The 19,109-nt window shown below is 49.5% G+C and overlaps 1 protein-coding gene across 1 annotated transcript in view; it reads right to left on the reverse strand.

Moving 5' to 3' along the window:
- The window catches only part of POU2F3 (POU class 2 homeobox 3), a 34,244-nt gene that overhangs the window by 1,879 nt on the left and 13,256 nt on the right, over positions 1-19,109 (reverse strand). The window contains exons 4-10 of the mRNA XM_048968126.1: positions 18,566-18,600; positions 5,875-5,979; positions 4,535-4,637; positions 1,664-1,746; positions 1,363-1,545; positions 1,029-1,170; positions 777-913 (exon numbers count right to left, since the gene is read on the reverse strand). Of these exons, the coding sequence (XP_048824083.1) occupies positions 777-913; positions 1,029-1,170; positions 1,363-1,545; positions 1,664-1,746; positions 4,535-4,637; positions 5,875-5,979; positions 18,566-18,600 (788 nt within the window). The remainder of the gene's footprint in view (positions 1-776; positions 914-1,028; positions 1,171-1,362; positions 1,546-1,663; positions 1,747-4,534; positions 4,638-5,874; positions 5,980-18,565; positions 18,601-19,109) is intronic.

The raw sequence follows: 19,109 nt of genomic DNA on the forward strand, positions 1-19,109 counted from the left end.
CCATGGAATCAGCGGGGATGAGTCACAGCGCCTGGCCCTGCTGCTGCACAAAGCATGCAGCGCTTTGATCCCAGCACCACCTTCAGTTGTTGCTGGAGAGGAAGGTCATGGCTATTGGGCACAGCCCCGAGTGCTGTTTGTACATCCCTGCACCGTCCCACAAAACCATTTCATCTCTTTTTTTCCCCCATCCCCCATTTATAAAGGTACCCCCATCCTCTTTTTTCCGACTCATTCATTTTCTGGCACACTTGACAGCATTCAGTTCTGTGGTTTTTGATCTGAGTTGGAGGCTTCAAGGGAAAAACAACCCAGCACGGCGATGCCAGGGCAGCTTTCCTGTTACAAAGAATACGTACCAGCTGAAAAATGAGCTGCCTGGAAAGACCTGAAAATGTCTGCCTTTTGTTCTCATCAACAGTCTTAGAAGGAAAATTTGATGTGATGGAGGAAACAAGAAAAAATGAGGGCTGGTCAGAAAGAGTTTTAGTGAAAAATGTTCAATGGATTGATGTACCCCAACTGACTGAAAGCTCTGTAGTGATTTTTCTTGAAAACCTTCATGTTTAAGAAGTGAAAGGCTCCACTTTCCAAATGATTGGGCAGCACCCACAGTGGCAATGCTTGGCTCCTTCCTGCACCCACAGGAGCTGCCCAGCAGCTCCCAAAGAGAAGAGGGCAAGGAGGCATCTTCCCAAGCACGCTCCTAACCTGCCATCAGAACAAACAGAAAAGTGGTGGAGAGCTCCCAACACATTGAAACATTCTCTCCTCACATCTTGGAATCTTTTCTCCAGCGTGGAGCGAATGTTGGTCTCAATGCTGGTTCGCTTCTTCCTTTTCCGTCCGAACATCTCGTTCACGGAGGGGTAGGAGCTGGGAGTGCTCATGGAGGAATCCAAAGGAGCAGATTCTGGGGAGAGAGAAAAAGGGAAGATACTGAAGATCCCAAGTTGTTTTCATTTCCAGCTCCTTTCTGGGAACTGTGGCACCTCGTAAAGTGAATGAACGCATGGAACGTCACCTACCCGCGTCACTCAGCCACTTCTCCAGCAGAGGTTTGAGCTTGCACATGTTCTTAAAGCTGAGGTTGAGAGCCTCGAAGCGAGAAATGGTGGTCTGGCTGAAGTCGTTGCCATAGAGCTTCCCCATGGCAAGGCCAACGTCACCCTGCCGGGGAACATGACACAACACATTTGGAAGGGATATTCCAACTCCAAAGAAAGCAAATCTATACCTGCCACTGCATCTGCCATTCCTCCATCCATATACGCCCTTCCTCCACCCACCCCTCTGCCCCAAACTCCCCCCAGCCCAACGTGCTCCCATCTGAGTGACACCAGTGTTCCTCCAGAGGCTCACCTGTGTGAACCCCAATTTGATCCGCCTTTGTTTGAAAGTCTTAGCAAACTTCTCGAGCTCCTCCAGGTCGCTGGGCTCCTCGGATGCTCCGGATGGAGTGAGGTGCTTGGCCACTTGCAGGTGCTGGGGTACATCCAGGTGAGGTTCGACGGATGAGCCAGGGAGCCCAGAGCGGCCCACAGCCTACAAGACAACCACAAAAATGCATAGAGACAACTTCTATTGCCATTCACCCGTAATAAAGCAGTGATTTGCATACAGGGGTGCTTCCCAGGTGGCAGCATGGGATGGGGGAAGTTACCTGCGATGCCAGGCTGGGTCCTGGCTGGGAGAGGAGAAGGCTGCCCTGCTGCTGGGGGAAGGAAAGGATGTTGGGCTGCAAGGCTGGGGAGAGAAAAGAGAGACATCCCATCAGATCGACTCCTCTGTCAGCACCCAGGAGCAGAGCAGTGCTCCACAGGAAAGGCTCAAGAAGGTCTAAATGAAAAACTTCAGCTAGCTCGTGTTCACAATGCATGACTTCTAGGATTTTGGCCATTACAAGTGGGAACGGCTCAGAAGCGGATTACAAAACAGGAAAGTTTGGGTTCTGGTTGTGATTATTTCTTTCACTTCATGGTCTTTTAGGCCAAAAGGGATTATGAGAGTAATGATGTGGGTAAAACACTTCAGCCATCGATCCCTGCATGGAGCTCATCCACACCAGGTTCAGCTAGGACACAGACATCTTCTGCAGACATCTAAATTAGATTTTAGATGCCAAGCTGCAGAGAATTTATCACATTCTCAGTGGTGATCTCTGCTAGCACTTAATCACTGTAACTGCTGTGATAGTGCCCCTTATTTCCAAGAGGAGCTTTGCTGACTCCAGCTTTCAGGTACTTGATCATGTTAGAAATATCCTGATCCCACAGTTAATCTCATGAACCTGCCCAATCTGCTCTCTACAACACATTTCATTTCCAAGTGTCACGTTGACCCTTTCCTTTTCTCCCTTGCTCTATTTCAAACAAATTGAATGTCTTTTGGAATATATGTACGCTGACACGAGATGATGAAAGGAGAAAAGAAAAAGAAAGAGAGGAAATCTATAAAACTAACAAAAAGCAGTATTTATGGATGCCATGGAATTGTTCAGTTGACAAGCTGCTGTGCACAAGCCCATGCATCCTACAGGGAATGTCCTAAAGGATTTAGTAGCAGCTAAAGCAGTGTAGTTCCACAGACATTTAGCTGGGCTCTTGATGTCTGCTGTGGGTGAAGTCTGAGGAGGTTAGTGAGGATTTACGGCCCTTCTTGAAGCAGGCAATATTTTCTATTGATTGGAACTGACAATTATATGGAAATCTATAGACATTTATGGACTTGTGCTGAAAAAAGGGGAAAAAAAAGATCGTCTCCAGAATCTCTCTCCCCCTCTCTTTCTCTCTTTCCTTTTTTAATTTAGATCTGAATGTGCAGGATCCCATTTATTTATTTAGATTGGGGCCTCAGTAAGCCTTCGTTAATGCTGGAACAACTTTGAATTTCAAATGCAGGCTGGTAATGAGGTGCACATTTTTAACAGAGAAGGTAATTAATCACAGGAATGGCTTGCCTAGGGACATGGCGGATGCTCTGTCATTTGGAGTCTTTAAAAACATGATTGAACACCTTTGCAAGAGCTGAGCTCTAGCTGAAATGAAAATTACGGACTGGGTTCAGGAATCACCGGTTTGACAGCTGATGAGACACAGGCTGTTTTCGTGAGGTGAAGTCTTCAGCAGCAATATTTGGGCTGAGAGTATTCCCAGCATCTCCCAGGCTGCTCGCTTCCACCCTCACCGCACACAGCTCTGCCCCTCTCATCCAGTATCCGGCTCTGCTGCCTGCAGGGCTGCGCACCGCGCGATGAATTGGCCCTGGGAACTTCTCTGCTTTAAAAACACCTTGAATATAGCACTGAAATCAACCCCAAACCTCTTGCAAAGGTTAAAGCCACAACCAAGACCCTTTGGCCATGAAATGCATGACCTGATGTACCCAGCGGTCAGAACTCGGGATGTATGGAGGATGTACGGCCTGAGGGATGCCTTCAGGTCTGCCCCTGCGTCACCCTCACCAAGCTTCTCCTTGCACCAAACCCAGCTGTGCCTCCACTTTCGCTCTCCAGTGGCTGTGCCTGCACGCAGCAGAGGGTCATTAACGCTTGACAATCATCTATTCAAATGGAAGTGCTCTTGCACAACACGCTGGCCACACGCCAGAGCATCCTGTCTCCATCGAGTCTGGAAGCAGAAGGGGTCACAGCCAAACAAGTGGCCATCTGTTGGAAGGGCTGCAGCTGCCAGAGCAGCCTGCTTAACAGCAGAAACCGTAACTCTATCAAAGGAAGCAAAGTTCTGTCCTCCAGCATCGTGTGTTTCTTATTATATACGAATAAAACCAGGCGGTGAGCAATAGATTATCCCGGCCTTGCCAGCTCCAATAATCTGAATTCTGGGCTGCTGTCAAATGTACATCTACTGTCAAACATACATCAGAGAGTTTCTTGATGCATCACTCAGCACCACTTGGCAGAGTGAAGATAAGAGACAGACTTCCCACTTGCCCACAATATAATACTTCTTCAGAGCTGTGTGTGTATGGCTGCACTCAAGCTGCAGACCTTTTAGGGTTTCAGTCCTGAGTTCTGGCTCGTGCAGAGGGACTTCTGCGCTGGAATAAATAGGAATGAGAAGAAGGGCCCAAACCCCTTTGCATCTGGCAGGCTGGGGGCTGAGGGCTATGCCTGTCCACAAGCAGCATAAGCTCCAGCAATGGCACGTCTGTGTGATGCTTGTTGGAGGAACACCACCCAAATACCGGAGATAGAGACAACTCCGGGAGGACCTGCGCAAGCACTGGGTTAAGCCCTCAGTCCTTTCTCTCCTCACAGACGTCCCGGCCCCACGGATGGAGCAGGATTTGGGGCGGCCCCCAGGTGGCACTCGAGGAGCGCACAGCGCAGCGCCGATCCTTCCGAGCGCCGTCCGCGGGTGGAAACCCCACGAGAGACGGGGAAACCCATCTGGTGACACAGCATCGGGCTGGGGAAACCCAGCGGTACGGGTTAAAAGCGACAGGAGGGAGAAGGGAGGGCTCTTCCTAAGTAGGGATCTGCTGACGGCAGCGCTCCTTTCGTTGCTCTTACCTTGCTGCCCTGCCTGGGACTGGGAGAGGAGGAACTGAGGGACGGACTGCATGTGGCCGGGAAGCAACACGAGCTGCTGCAGGGTGTGGAGAGAGCTCATATCCTACGGGAAAAGCAAACAACAAAGTCCAGAGATGTCAGTTCTCTGCATAGCATCACCTCTCTGTGAGGTTCCCCACTCCCCGATCTTTTACGCTGCCCTTGACCCCGTTCACACTTCTCATTCAATTGCTGGCACATCTCACATGTGTCCTTTGTGCACAGTAGAGCTGCAGGTCCAGAGCTGCCCCAGGATCTGAAGGTTTCAGCTTGCTAAGAAAAAATTCCATGCACACACTGACATCCACGGGGAGAACGTGTGCTTCTAACTGAAAAAAGTTACTGCTTGAAAGACATTTTTTGAGGGAGTGGAAATCAAAACCTGCTTGTCAGAAGCAGCAACAACCCCCCTTGGATCTCAGCTTCTCACAGACATTGTATTTTTCAGAATACACCCCCTAAGATCACACAGACTGTCCCATCCCACCAACGCTGAGCTGCTTTGTGCAGGAGGATGGGCTCCTCACCAGCACTGTGATGGACACAGCCACCAAATCCCAATGTGTTTTCTGCTCTTTGCCATCTATCTGCTGGGCTTTCCCCACTTTGCTCTGAACAGAGCAGGCAATAGGGACTGAGAGATGCTGAGAATGCTCCTTCACATCACTGGGGTGCCTACATCATTTTTAGGGATTAGGGAATAAGAGTTGGCATTTGTTTAGGATAGAGAGGAAAATGCCCCAATAAGACCCAATCACTTTAGAAAAAAAGTCCCTCAAAGAATAAATGTGTTTCCTGGTGTACATCAATAGGAGCAGACAGGTACCAAGTTGGCTATGCTGGTTCAGATTAAAAGTCAATCTAGTCTAGGATGATAACTCCAGTGATAGCATTAAGCAGGCATTCACAGGAACGAGGAAGGCAAAGGCAAACATATCCAGCACTTTGCCTTGGTGTTCCCCTTGGTCCAATCATTTTCAGCTCAAGGGATTTCCCGAGCACAGTGCGATTTTCCTTAGTAAACCCTCAACACAAATCTCTCCCAAGCACATGTCCAGTCTGCCTCTGGATCCATGTCAAATGCTCTGCATCCTTTGGCACGGCATTACACAGACCTGCTGAAAAGAGGCTGAGGAGGACGTTGATTTGTGCCAGCACAGATTCACTTTTGTGATTCAGTGTCTATCATATCCTCACGTCTCCTTTTGTCACTGCCAAAAGATGTATTGAGTTTGGCAAGTGCCTCAAAAGCAGCCCTTCCCTTGGACATGCTTGACCCCTGGTGCAGCAAAGGCACTCACCCCTGCAATCTGGCTTCCAGGCATCATTGAGGATCCCTGTACAAGGTGTCCTGACCTGGGGGGGATTGTAGATTGCAAGGAGTCACTGAGGTCTTCAGTTTTAATCTGGAAAAGAGCAAAGTGATGCTGGCGTTAGGGGACGGAGATGGAGAGGTTAGGAGCTGGAGATGGGAGAGATGGGGAAGGGATGGCTGTGGGACAGGGGGGAGAGGTCTGGACCCACTGCTTCCACCCCTGGCTGGGTCATTCCCCATTTCTGCTCTCCAGTTTACAACACATTGTTTTCTGCTCTGCCAAAACCAAGGGGGGAGTTTGCTCAATTAAAGCGCATTAATTAAAACACTTTAGGAAGTTTCCAGTGACTTAGCAGGCTTTAAAGCTTCCCTCACACCAAACATCGAGGCGTTCTGTGGTGTTATTAGGAAGACACGACTATTTCCCTCCATAGACCACGACTCACAGCCCTATATTTGCTGTGGGCAGCCTCACGCTTTTCTCTGTAGGTAGCATCGAATGGAGAGCAGGAGAGGGAAGGTTATGAAGGGGAAAGACCTCAAAAAACAGCCTAATCTTCCAGATTTGAAAATGCACCAGCCTTGGCACTAAATGTACCGAATGGTGAGAAAACAGCAAGAAACTGGGAGGTCCCACTGTACTGGATTGGCAGAGAAGTCCTTAGAATGAGCTGTGGGGAAAATGCCAGTTTCACAGACATCAACCCAGTGGTCATTTAAACCTACGTCCATTTCCAAGACAGATTTCGTTCTACAAAGATCACAGTTTCTGAATCCACTTTGTTAAGAATTTACCCAGGAGATAAAAATGGGAGGACTGAATACATTTCACCTGGTTTACTGCAGAGTTTCCACGTTCATTTCTAATATTGCTTCTACGTGTAATGATGGTAACGTTACATCATTTCACATTAGCTGACAGGTTTTAGCAGGGAGAGAAGAGGAGTGAATTTAGAACTTTATGGGTTAATTCCTGAAAGCCGAGGAGCATCTACGTGCAGATGCTGTATGCAAGAAAACATCATTTAGATCTCTTATAATACATTTTCTATAAGGAAAGGTACAAGCAAACAGATCCCAGATTTTGGATTAAGTTCTTGCTGAGTGTGAGAGCGCTCAGACCAAGGCTCATCTCAACCATCCCCGTCCTAATCTAAGGCAGTGCAAGAGGCTCCCATTCCCACAAACTGGAAAAACCAGGAGAAAACCTGAAAAGACATGTCTTGAAGACCTCATCCACAGCCTCAGCATCGCAGATTCACTCTTAGTACCAGGGCTGCACCTTCCACATCCCATCAGCTGGCCCCTAACTCAACGCTGCCCAAAAGCAGAGTGGGGTCACTTTGTTGGCGCTGTGCTGTAGGTGATGCGGCCTCCAACCAGCAGAGGGGAGCAAGAAACGTCCCTTCTAAAGACCGTGGCACAAGCCAGTACTTTTGGCCTGAAGGGAGTTTTCACTTCAGTTCGAGTCAAGCAAACAAACGCACAACATTCCCCAGCGAGAGAAAGAGAAGATGCGATCACTACAGCTGCAATGCTGGGAGACCCAATAAACATTTTGGAAAGGGCTGTGAGGAGGGAACAGAGTTACAACACCTCCCTTCATTACAACTGCAGCTCTGGATGCTGCCGAAACTCGTTTTGCAATCACAGGAGCTCCTTGCGACAAGAGCTGTACATGCTACGAATTCCAGTTCTTTCCTACCTCTCAGGTTGGCATGATCATCCCGCACGGCCTGGCGAAAAAAGTCAGATGGAGGAGCTTCTTGATTGCTATCAACACGAGTTGTGTTTAAATGACTGAATTAATGGTAGCGAAAGGCTCGGCAGGTCACCGTTACCCTTGAGCCATCCGCTCGGCGGAGGGAAGTGGCTTTTTGTATTTTTCCTTCCCTGAGGGTGCGTTAAAAAAAAAAAGAGTAAAAAATAATAATAATTAAAAAAAAAAAAATTGGTCCGAGCCAAAAAAAAACAACAAAAAAAAGGTAAAAAATAAATAAAGAAACGTCAGCCCTGCTGGCAATCCATGGGTCAACCCAACGCGACGCGATCATCCGAGTCCAAACAGTCCCAAGAAAAAAGGAAAGAAACAAAAATTGTCTCAGAAAACGAGGTGCTGGATCCCGCCTGGGTGATGATCCCAACGGCAGCCGAGTGTTGAAGAAGCACGAGCCATTTCCAAACTGAAATCAATTTTTACAGCTGCCAAGCGGAATGATCTGGAAGCTTTCCAGGCTGAAAGGGGTGTGTAGCTGCATCCCGGCATCGCGCAGTATGAGAACGGGAGGTGGGTTTGGCAAAGGACCGGTTCCCCATTTAAAAACAACAACATCTCCCACTGCTCCTTCCCCCGTCCCTGGAATTCTCTGGCTCTCTCCTGCGCAGTGGGCGGGATCCTGGGTGTTCTCGACAAATCCTCCCGTGCACCTTTTTTCATTGGTTTTAGGCTCAATTTTACTTCTCCCTCCTCTTCCTCTCCCCACCAGGCCTGCAGCTGGCTAATTGTTCATTAGCGAGAGTTCGGGGGATATCCAAAACTTTCGGGTTGGTTTATGCAAATCCTTCCCTTTTTTTTTCCCCAGCTCAACCAGCACTATTACCAACCGTACGTTAAAGAACCCAAACCAAACCCCCCCCCCAAAACCACACACATTGTGGGTGCGGCCACTCGAAATCATGAGACTCCCTTAAAATCATGTTGATTTCAAACTAATAAAACCAGGGGAGGTGTTGCCTTCTCCTTTCCCAGCGCATCCGACCCGTGTTTGCAGGTATTTTCTACAAACATGAGAGCTTCCCTTAAGAAACCATAGGGGGTTGAAATTGTCACGGGGTCACCCTGTGTTGGCATTGGCCAAGCTCCACGTTACAGCATGGCAAGAGAGCAGTGGCGATTTAGCTGAAGTCAGGACCAGCTCTTGCTGTTGTTCCCCAACGATGACCACGGTCAGAATGGGAAGAACCAGCATTTCTTCCCATTGACTTGGATTTGTGGAAACTGCACTCTGCCAGGCTAAGTGACCCAGTAGGAGAGCGGGATGAGATCAAACAGCACGAAGCTCCCTGCTCGCTGTTGGGTCCCTGCCCCGGGCTGCAGCAGGTAACGGCAGGCGGCACCCGCATGCACAGCTCCTTTGGAGAGAGGAATCACACTTGCAAATCTCAGGTGGATGTTTTCACAGCCTTAAAATAGGGTCAGCTGCCTCCGAGCAACGCGAGCGAAAAAACACAGGAAGGGTGACTGGAGAAAGGAGAGTCCCTTCCTTCAGTTGGCGAGCACGCTTGCTGGGCATGGCCAATGATGGATTGTTTCTTGCCTATCTCTAGCCCGAAAACAAAAACAAAAAGCAAAACAAACTAAGAAACATATTGAGGGCGATGGAAAATGATCAAAGCTCTTCGGCTTGCTTGCGTAACTGATTTGTGGATGGTGTTTCATAAACATTTCATAAGAAGGAGAATTATGAAGAAAACATCTCCCAACCTGCCTGCAATTACTGCACAAACTCTTCCTTACCAGTAGGAAGAAGGGAAGGAAAAAAAAAAAAAGAAAAAAGTACATCTGTTTTGTAACTGATCTGTGAACTTTTGGCAAACATTCGGCTCGTGAAAACATCCTGCAGACATATTGCAAAGCTGCACGGAGCTGGCCTTACACAAGGAAGTTGGAGAGATTCACATTAGCAGCTCCGGTCTCAGCACGTGGAAGGCCGTACCCTTTCAAGAGGCAGACAGACAGACGGACGGAGCGAGCCACGTGCACGGCTGGCAGCAGGATGCCATTGGTTGGACAGAGCTCTGGCTGCAGCTCCTGGCATCCACCCAGCACCAGTGCCAAGGTTGGCTGGCGGTGCTGCACGCTGCCTCAATTAGCACTTCAGGTAATGAACAACAAGCAACCGGCTGTGGCTCCTTGACCAGAAAGAAGCTAAGCATGCACTGCATGTTGGCCATCTGCATGGCTCGTCCTTGCCCACCAGGCAGCCCACACACAACCCCAAGCCACCTCCTATGGGAGAGCATTGGTAGGACACAGCACCACTCCATCCTCCTCTTTGCACAGGTGGGACTGAGCGATTCAGCCCACCCTGGGATGCTTAACCCATGTCGAGATAAAAGCTGCCCCAAAAGCCACACCAGCCTTCCCCAGCACCGGGCAGGAGCTGCGGTTGTTCTTTTAGGGCTGAAGACAACTGTACGTGTTGGGTAGTTTCTATTTAGCCAGTCACCTCTTTGAAACAGGTGTTTATCTGCCCTCGTATCTGGCTTATCTCACAGTCAGCAATTCACGACTGTTTAAGCCTTTGACTTACAGGTATTCCTCCTGCTACAGCTGCAGAGAGGAGTGGGGATGGCTGCTGGGGCACACAGAGCTTCAGAGGGTCTGAGCCACTTGCCCTCCACCTAAAAGGAGCAGCACATTTCTTCCTGGGCTGAATAATTTCCCAAGTGCCATTTCCTACAGCAGCACTGCCTGAAATCAAGGGAAGATGCCTTATGGTAGAACCAGATATCAGAACTGCATTTGGGGCTACTGCAGCTTGCCAAGCCTTCCCATGGTGTCAGCGTGCTTCTTTGTGAATTACCTGCACATGTGGGCACCATAAAATAAAACACACACTAATAATAAGTTATAGCAATAAGAATAATGGGCTTGCAATTACTATTTCCACGTCTGCTATCCTGCACACACAGTAAGGTTTAACAGACACCGGGAAGAAAGCAGAAAACTCCAACATTAATACAGCAGCATCCCCCCTATAAAATTTGACATCCTCTCACACCAAAGGGTGGGATCTTTAGGAGCTGTCAGCGTGACAAAAGCAGAATTAATCCCACGCTGAATGCCTACAGATGACATCCCACTGCTCAGTAATGACAGCACACTGAAAAATTAAAATGTAATCCCTAACCTCAACACACCTGCATCAGAGCTTTACGAGGCCTTGGTGCTTATTAATTGAGGTCGGATCTGATATGCTTTAACCCTCTGAGCTTCAGCTCAGGACACTCATGGCTGTGCCACGGCTGCAGTAAAAGCAGGGGTGGGAAATCAAAGCTGAGTGTCACTGAGATGTGAGCCCCACAAAGGGGAACTGAAGGAGCCACTCTCCACTTTGCATTCGCAGCACTTTTGGCACAGCGTGACCACGCTGCTTTTGCACTGAGGCATAGAACAGGAAAAAGTCACCCTGCTCTCTGCACCGAGCAACAGGACTCAAAATGCTCATGTGTAGCAAAGCGGGCCCCCAGTGTCAGCACTGGGCATGGGAGAGAGGAACTGGAATCAGAGCTGGGTGAGCACCAGACCCTAATGGTCACTGCTCACAGCTGAACTGTCCCTGTGTGAGCTGAGGGCTTTGGGGTGGCTGTCTGCATCCAGAGAGCACAGAACTGGTCAAGGGATACTGATGATCAGCAGCTCAGAGCATCTTCACTTTTATTATTGGTACTCAGGCATACGGTGCCTCCCCTGCTAGGACTTGTGGATATGGCAAATTGCAAGTATTTATAAAAAAAAAACAAAGGGAGCAGAAGATGTCATTTTCTTGCTCAGAATGATGAAACCCTCCAAAGCATGGAAAACTGCTTTACCACCTTACAGGCTGCAATTTCTCCCACAGCTCCATTCCAGGACTGCCTCCCAGCGCTGCCCTCCTGCCCCAATCTCCCCATACGTTGCAGCACTGCTCCTGCATCTCACTCAGTTCCACTTGCCCAACTTTCTAAAGCTCTCCAGAGCTCCACCTCTGCCTACACCTTGGTGCTTATCTCCTCTCCCACCCTGAGCTGCATCCCTGCCCCTTTCCTTATCAATCCGATTTCACACACACCAGGCTACATGGCTTCTCCCAGGCCCTCCTGCATGCTTGCACAGGTTCCCTGGAACCTGACCACGTTCCTGTTGAAGTCAGAAGCGAAGCTGTTTGATAGAGCTTGGCTGGGGCCAGAACCAAACCTTCAATCACTCGTGAAAATTTTCCCCTTTCCCACAGATCTCCAGCCGATGGGGAGCAGACTGCGCTCGTTCTGTGTTCTTCATGCCCTCTGGCTGCCAACCAGCCAGAAACCATCCCAATACCTGGGACTGCGGGGAGGCAGTGACTGGATCTGTCACGTCCCAGCACCGAGGGGTCGCTCAGCAGCACGGTGCTTCCCACCACATCCCACATTGGTAAGGAATTCACTTGGAATCAGCTGGCTCCCATGACTCCAGCCCAGCTCTGCAAGTCCCCCTGACTCAGGGAGGGGAGTTTTGGCACCCACTGCCCTGGGGAACTAAAACACAAGGAAAGGAATGGAATCAAAGGCACACAGGGAACATAAATTTAAAAAGGGAGAGCAAGAAAGGTCAACATTGCTGGACAGCAACACATCTTTTTCATTTTGAGTGGAATCGTAGAGCGGTTTGGGTTGGAACAGACCTTTAAGATCACCTAGCTCCAACCCTCCTGCTATAGGCAGGAATATGAAAAGCAGGGAGGGAACGGAGGGTAGAGAGCTCTGGGTGACTTCCACGTGTTGGGTGTGCTATAGGGAGAACCCCACGTCTGCCCCCCGAGGGGCTGAGCTCCGCCAGTCCGACCCACTGATTTCACATGGAGCGTGAGCACATCCCCCCCGGGATGGGAGAAAGTGTGCTCTGATGTCAGGCTGCCAAAATTAGAGGCCTTGCTTGAAACCCCATCGCCTTCACCTTTTTAATGCTATGACTTGCCCTTCTGCAAAATGGGTGCAGGGCCCCACCCTTGCTGGGTGGTGCAGGCTTTGATTGAATTCTTGGAGCTCACCAGATGAAAGGCCTTCAAGAATTTGGAGTCTTCTCTTTATTACCAATGAGCCATTCTCCAGCAGGCAGAAGAGTCATATCCATGCTTAAAAAGGTGCCGGGCAACCTGAATATTGCCTTGATGGTGACAACTATGCCTTGAGCTCAGTTTCTATTATGGAAAGGATCATTACGTCTCTTCAGTGCATGAAAACAGAGCTTATCCCCTGCAAGCTCAGAAAACATTGACCAAAGGGTGAGAGAAGCACGACTGGAACAGAGAACTTGCACAGAGAGAAGACCAGCCTGTCCATTCCTGATCTATATGACAGCTTTGGGACAACAGCACGAGATGCATTTCCATTGGGCCAAGGCCACAAGCGTAGGAAATACGTTATAAATACAGGTCAGAGAGGGACAGCTGGAGTTTGTGAACAGACTGCAACCAGAGCCTGGTACAGCCCAGCAGCTCAGAAGCAATGCTGTTTCATTCCCAACCGTGAGTGGCTAACCAAACAAATTCAGTGATTTCAATCCAGCCCTTGAGAAAATAATAATAATAATAATAATAATAATAATAATAATGAATACATGAAAACCCAACAAACCCAAATCCTTCCTCCTATTTCCACCATTCTGCCTATAAACTTCCCCAGAGAGTCAGCAGCGTGTTTTTGGAGTTGGTTCCCAGCAATCTCATCTGAGGGCCTCTGAGGTGCCAAAACAAAACTAGCCTGCAGAAGAGGTTCCTCTACATCTCTGTCCTAAGCAAAGCAGTGCCATATTTAGAAACAGAGGACTTTCCCTCCAGCCAGGGCTTTCTCTGACGCTTTCCCAAAGGGCTGCATCTCAATGAAGAACCAGCACACATACAAATTTATGCAATCAGTCTATCCCTGGGACGGAGCAAGGGAACTTCAAAAGGGAAAGGCCAAGGTGGTGCTCCGCTTAGATCCAGTGTCAGTCGAGGCAGATATGGACAGCCGGGCCCATTTCCAGCTAGAGGAGGCTCAAGAGATGAAAAGCAGCTGCAAGACTTTGGCTGAGACCCCGGGGCGATGCGGAGAAGAAGAGAGAGTGAAATCTGAATTGATCCCCAGAGGGGAGAAGGAAGCAGGATGGGAACCTCCCCTCGAGAGGAGGGCAAAACAGGACGGGGATGGAAATCTGGAGGGCAGACTGAAACCTGAACTACCCACAGGGAGAGCCAAGCAGGAACAGAAATGACATCTAGGGAACACATGAGATTAGGGGGAGGTGGGAACACAAAGTGGAATGAAAAACTATGAGAGAGATCGCCGGGGGGAGGGAAGCCCTGATTGAGCAAAATTAAATCTGCAGGGAGTTTTGCATCCCAGATATTAATAACAAAGTACCGAGCGAGTTGGGCCCTTCTTTCCACCTTCAAAAGGATGGAGGGGAGGAAGAACTTGTCTGTGGTTGAGCACAAGACTATGAATCAGAGAATGGGAGTCCGTATCCCGGCTCAGCCAGGGAGCGAGTCCCTGGATTACAATACGCCTCGATGTCCACAGGCAACTCTCCTCTGAAGCACCCGCTGATTTCAGCTGCAATCACAGCATCTTTGGGAGAAGCCGGGCAGTCAGTGCCTGCCTGCAAGACGGGGCTGAACACCTCCCTACCTTCTGGAGGCACCGGGATGCTCCATTCATTAGCAAAGCGCCTTCAGACGTGTGGGTGGAAAGGACCAAACAAGGTCAGGGCGTTATTAATGGTGCTGCAAAGGGCCACCTGTGATTTCTGATCTCTGATGCAGCTTGCCTGCTTGCTTTTCTCACATCGAGTGCCTACGGGACACCAGCTGTGAAAATCCAGCTCCTCTCTCAGAACAGCTGTAAACCAAAGAATAAAATGCCTCCAGACGATGACCCCAATCAGATGGGGACAGGGCAGGGAGATGGGGTTAAGGAAGGAGGTCCCCATGTGGCACATCTGGCAGAGGGCTGGGATGATTGTAGGATGTGGAATCCTTCACCTGATTTTGGAAGAGTTTTTCAGAAAACTGGGTGGTTTTTTTGTTTTTGGTTTTTTTTTTGGCTATTCTGGCAGATGCATTCAACTGGCCAAAAAGTCAAGCTGTTGACTCCTAGCAGCTGGGAATGTGAAGCAGCTCAAACGGCTTGGTGCTGACTGAGCACTGGGAGAGAGAGGTATGAAACGTGTCCCTCACACTCATTAGGGACAGTCAGAATGGCTCAGCAGATGACCTGACATGGGAGTTCAACGCTGAGCTGAAGTGCACATGAACACCAGACCCCTTCAGTCTCATCCCTTGTTCTCTGATTTAACCCCAGATGCTCCCTGTGTTCTCAAGATCACTCCTGCCCCACTAACACATTTTCCAGCTGCCTGCTTCCCAAAATCCTATCTCTAGGAGATCCATAGGAAAGGGGTGTACCCATGTTACACCTCTAATGGGCATAAAACAAAGAATATAATGTAATAGGAGTAAAGAACCAGCAAGAAAATTCAGGCTATGCAGAGCCCCAGGCGACTCAGGCACACGATCAGCTGCTCTGAAATATGGTCAGGTCTCACGGCAGCATCGCCTTTATATTGGTACAAATTCCCAACCCATCATTACCATTAAACAAATGACAGCTTGTCTGCGAGGGTAATCCTCTCGCTGGAACGAAACTGCATGGCATATTTGGATACAGAGCACACAGAGATCCTGCTAAGCCTTCCCTGCCTTGGTAATATGAATTCTGTCCCAGAGTTGGAGTGCAGGGCAATGATTGAGAGCATCACTGCAAGGAGCCTTCGTTCTGCCCTGGCACTCAGAGCTGCATTGCAGTGAGCAACACGATGCCACCCATCACCTCCCTGGTGGAAAAGAAGTCACTGAGCCAGGATCTGTATCTTCCCCTGCTAACTATGGGTGTGCTGTGTGCACATGGCACACACAACACCTACTGTCACCCAAAACCATCACCCTCAGCTCTACGAGTACTCCAAAGCCAATATTATTTCAGAGATTAACTCCAGACAAAGGGCAAATTACCTGCTCTCCAGAACAGCTCTCTTCAGAGCTGTCTATGAAAACAAACACCTCACAGGGTGAAAGTTGCGTGTACTAATGGGGAAATGATACAAACAAGGTCTTCCCACCTGGTGAGGATCGCTGCACAGCAGCAGCAAAATCTCTGCTGCAATGCATCCAGACAGAGCTCTGGACTCAGTGCCATTTTGCTGAAGCCACCTTTGCAGATCTCCTTACTTCTCACCCCGACACGCTCTGGCCACGATCCCAAACCATCAAGAAGCAGATGTCCCTCCCCAGGTTGCCAGCACTGAAGGTGAAAGTTTATTACTCTCTCTTTGCATTTCCCTTGATATAAACAGGAAACAACCAGCATTAGACTCTCTAAATAAAAAGCCAAACCAGATAGGCAAGGCAGAAGATGCTGCTTTTTTCCATACACGCCCTTTCCCCTCTCATTCACATACAAATTACTGTTGCATCCAGGTGGGAGGAGAGGTTGAAGAGGGGAGGGGGGGGGAAGGGACGGCTGCCAAATAGGTTGAGGGAGCAGAAAGCAGCTTTCTCATAAAGCACAGGGCTGACCCACAAACTGCAAGAAAACCTCAAACTCCGCAAGAGTTTCCCTCCTCCCCATCTGCAGGGTGAGAGCCGTCCCAGCAAGGAACTGGGAGGCAAGAAGGGGTCTAACCAGGTCACTCCACCCTTCTCCTCCTGCCTGGAGCACAACAGGGGAGGGAAGCAGACCTGAAATGTAGGCCATCTACAAAGGCTGGGGGAGAGGCTTAAACGATGTGAGATTTATGATCTTCAAAGCGATTAGCGCCCAACACTCCAAATAAAGTCAAAGAGCTCTCGCGTTCGGCTTGGAGTTGGGTTTCAAACCATACTTCTCTGCTTCAGCTTGAAAACTTGAATTGCAGGTTAACAAAGGGAAAAGAAAAAAAAAAAAAAAAGAACCCCAAACCAACCCAAACCCCAAACCAAAATTAAAAAACCCACCAACTAATGAACGAGCTCGGCATCTGGTTTTACATGAGAGCGCTTTGATATTTCCATATCTCCCCTCTTCCTTTTTCTCATCGCTCGGCATCTGTTTGCTGAATTAAAGATAAATTCGCCAATAGCTGAGGTCAACCCAAAACGTGAGCGTGCGTTTGGGCTCATTTGAGATAATGGCAATGAGAAGAGCAGCTCAGCTCTATGCTTGGCCTCTGGAGAGCCAAGAGAGGGAGACAGAGAGCCACATTGCCTGCAGGGCCCGCGTCCACCCACAGGCTCACCATAATCCTACTGACTTTGGGGCTGGCCCCATGCCTTGACCAGCAGCCCTCATTCAGCAGCACGCAGAGGACCAGGAGCTTAACGATAACGTGCCCGATCACCTGCAGCTGTAACACAGCTCTCCCTCACTGCAGTCAATAGCATTTCCTCGATTAACCTCAGCCCAGGTTTCAGTTGTAACACCTTTGTGGTGTTGCCATAGGAGAAGTTTGCAACGATCTCGCGCTTTCATAGCTTATTTCTGTCTGGAGGGAGTTTTCTTTTATCGCCCGTCAGAAGCAGATTGGATTCTTCTCTTGGCGTGCAAAAAGCCTGTGCTTTGGGCTCTGCAATCCGCAGAGCTGGAGACACAAGACTTTTTGTTTTCAGCTGGGTTTTCCAAAAACCTGGAAGATGGCTGAGCGTGTTAAGACACCTTTTGATAGGAAGCTACGACCCACCCAACGCCGGAGCAGCCAAACCAACCAAACAAACAGCAGCTCGCTGACATCTGCCAGACCAGAGCCACCGAGGGAAGGTGGGAGGGCAGGAAAGCGATGGGGCAGCACCAGCTGCCCAACTGTTGCCAATGGGAAGCATGCAAAGATTGCAGCCCTTGGACTCTGAGAAGGTGAAGCTGGAAGCGGGCAGGCTGCTATGCTGTGAGGAATGCCAACATCAGGTGCTCGTGGCTGCCCATGCAGCTACGTTTCTTGCTACAGCTTCCCAGCCAGCTCCAGGCCCTGCAGCAGGTTGGTTGGTGGCTTTGCTCTCCAGCCTGCCTCTTTTTACTTCCAGGGTTTGAGCCCAGCTCCATGGGTGGCCATAGGAGTCTTTAGGTTGAGACTTAGAGCATATACTCGTGTTTCTGTGCAGATTCAAGACCTACACTCCGCACGGATCTGCCACCTGCTTCCCTTTGCCATTCTGCATTGAGGTTTGGGGATTTCTCAGACCCAGGGCTGAAAATCTGCAGGCGTTCCATGAGACGGGGGCTGTTTTGGCTGCATGGAGCTGGAGGATAACATCACGCAGCAGAGGCAGCATCCCTGCAGACCCTCACGTGCTGCCCTGCTGTCAGAAGGACACATATGCCTCTGGTGTCCCTTATCCCCACCACCTAGCAAAGAGAAGTCTGTTGTTGTAGGCAGGCCTGGTCTTGACCCAGGCACTCCAAGACCTCAAACCACCTCATCTCCAGCCCTTGCTGATACTCCTGTGAGTCAGCCCAGTGCTCCCAGACTTGCATACCACAGTGCTTCCAGTGCCAGTGTCGCACGTAGTGCAAATGCACAGAGCTTTGTGGTGGGGTTTGCTCATTTGCCGGTGTAACTGTGGTCCCTTTTGTTTCTAAGTGACAATAGAAATAATTAAAAAGCCAGAGAAAGCCTCAAGCAAAGCGTGATTTAAAGAAACTCTATAATTAACTGAATTTCTATGAAATGGGGACGCCTGGAAACCCAATGTTTTATCTGCCATTGTGTCCCACAAGGGGAATTGGGATGGGCTTCCGTGGTTTGTTTAGCAGTAGCTCACGGCCTCACAGTTTTATCTCCTTGCAGGAGCCGCCTGGGACTCAACGAGATGAGCAACAAACAAACAGCAATCCAAGAAAGCAGGAGAATCCAAGGAGTGTCTTACCTGCCTGTTAAAGTCCAGCCCATTCTGTTCACTTCCTACAATGAAACAAACAGAGAAAAAAAAAAATATCTCAGTATTAATGGCAGTCAGCATCTAGCTAAGCTTTCCATAACCAAAGATACGCTGCTGGCTCAGCAGAAGCAAGGAGAGGAGAGGAAGGTGGAGGCGGTGTGAAGGCAACAGTGGGAGCACAGGGCTCCAGCACAGAAGAGCTGGAGGATGTAACACATGCCCAGGGAAACCCAGCACTGTACACAGAGATCCAGCTGTGGGAGAGGCGGGCAAGCAGGTGGCCAGGGCTGCAAAGCAGGGATCTTCAGGAACCCGTGTGGCACCAGGTAATTGCGGGATATCTGAAGGAACAGAGGGTGCCGTGGGGTTGTGCTCAAGAGGCGTCTCCTTGATTCCAGGAGAGATTGGCAGGCACAGGGGGAAAATCAGACAGGTTTCAGCCTGAAGGTACCGCACAGGCCCTCACTCATTCCCCTTTGATGATAAACATTCTCCCCCCCCCCTCCATCACACCTGCCAAATTCATCAGGAA

The sequence above is a fragment of the Lagopus muta genome, chromosome 22 (assembly GCF_023343835.1).
Source record: "Lagopus muta isolate bLagMut1 chromosome 22, bLagMut1 primary, whole genome shotgun sequence".
NCBI lineage: Eukaryota > Metazoa > Chordata > Aves > Galliformes > Phasianidae > Lagopus > Lagopus muta.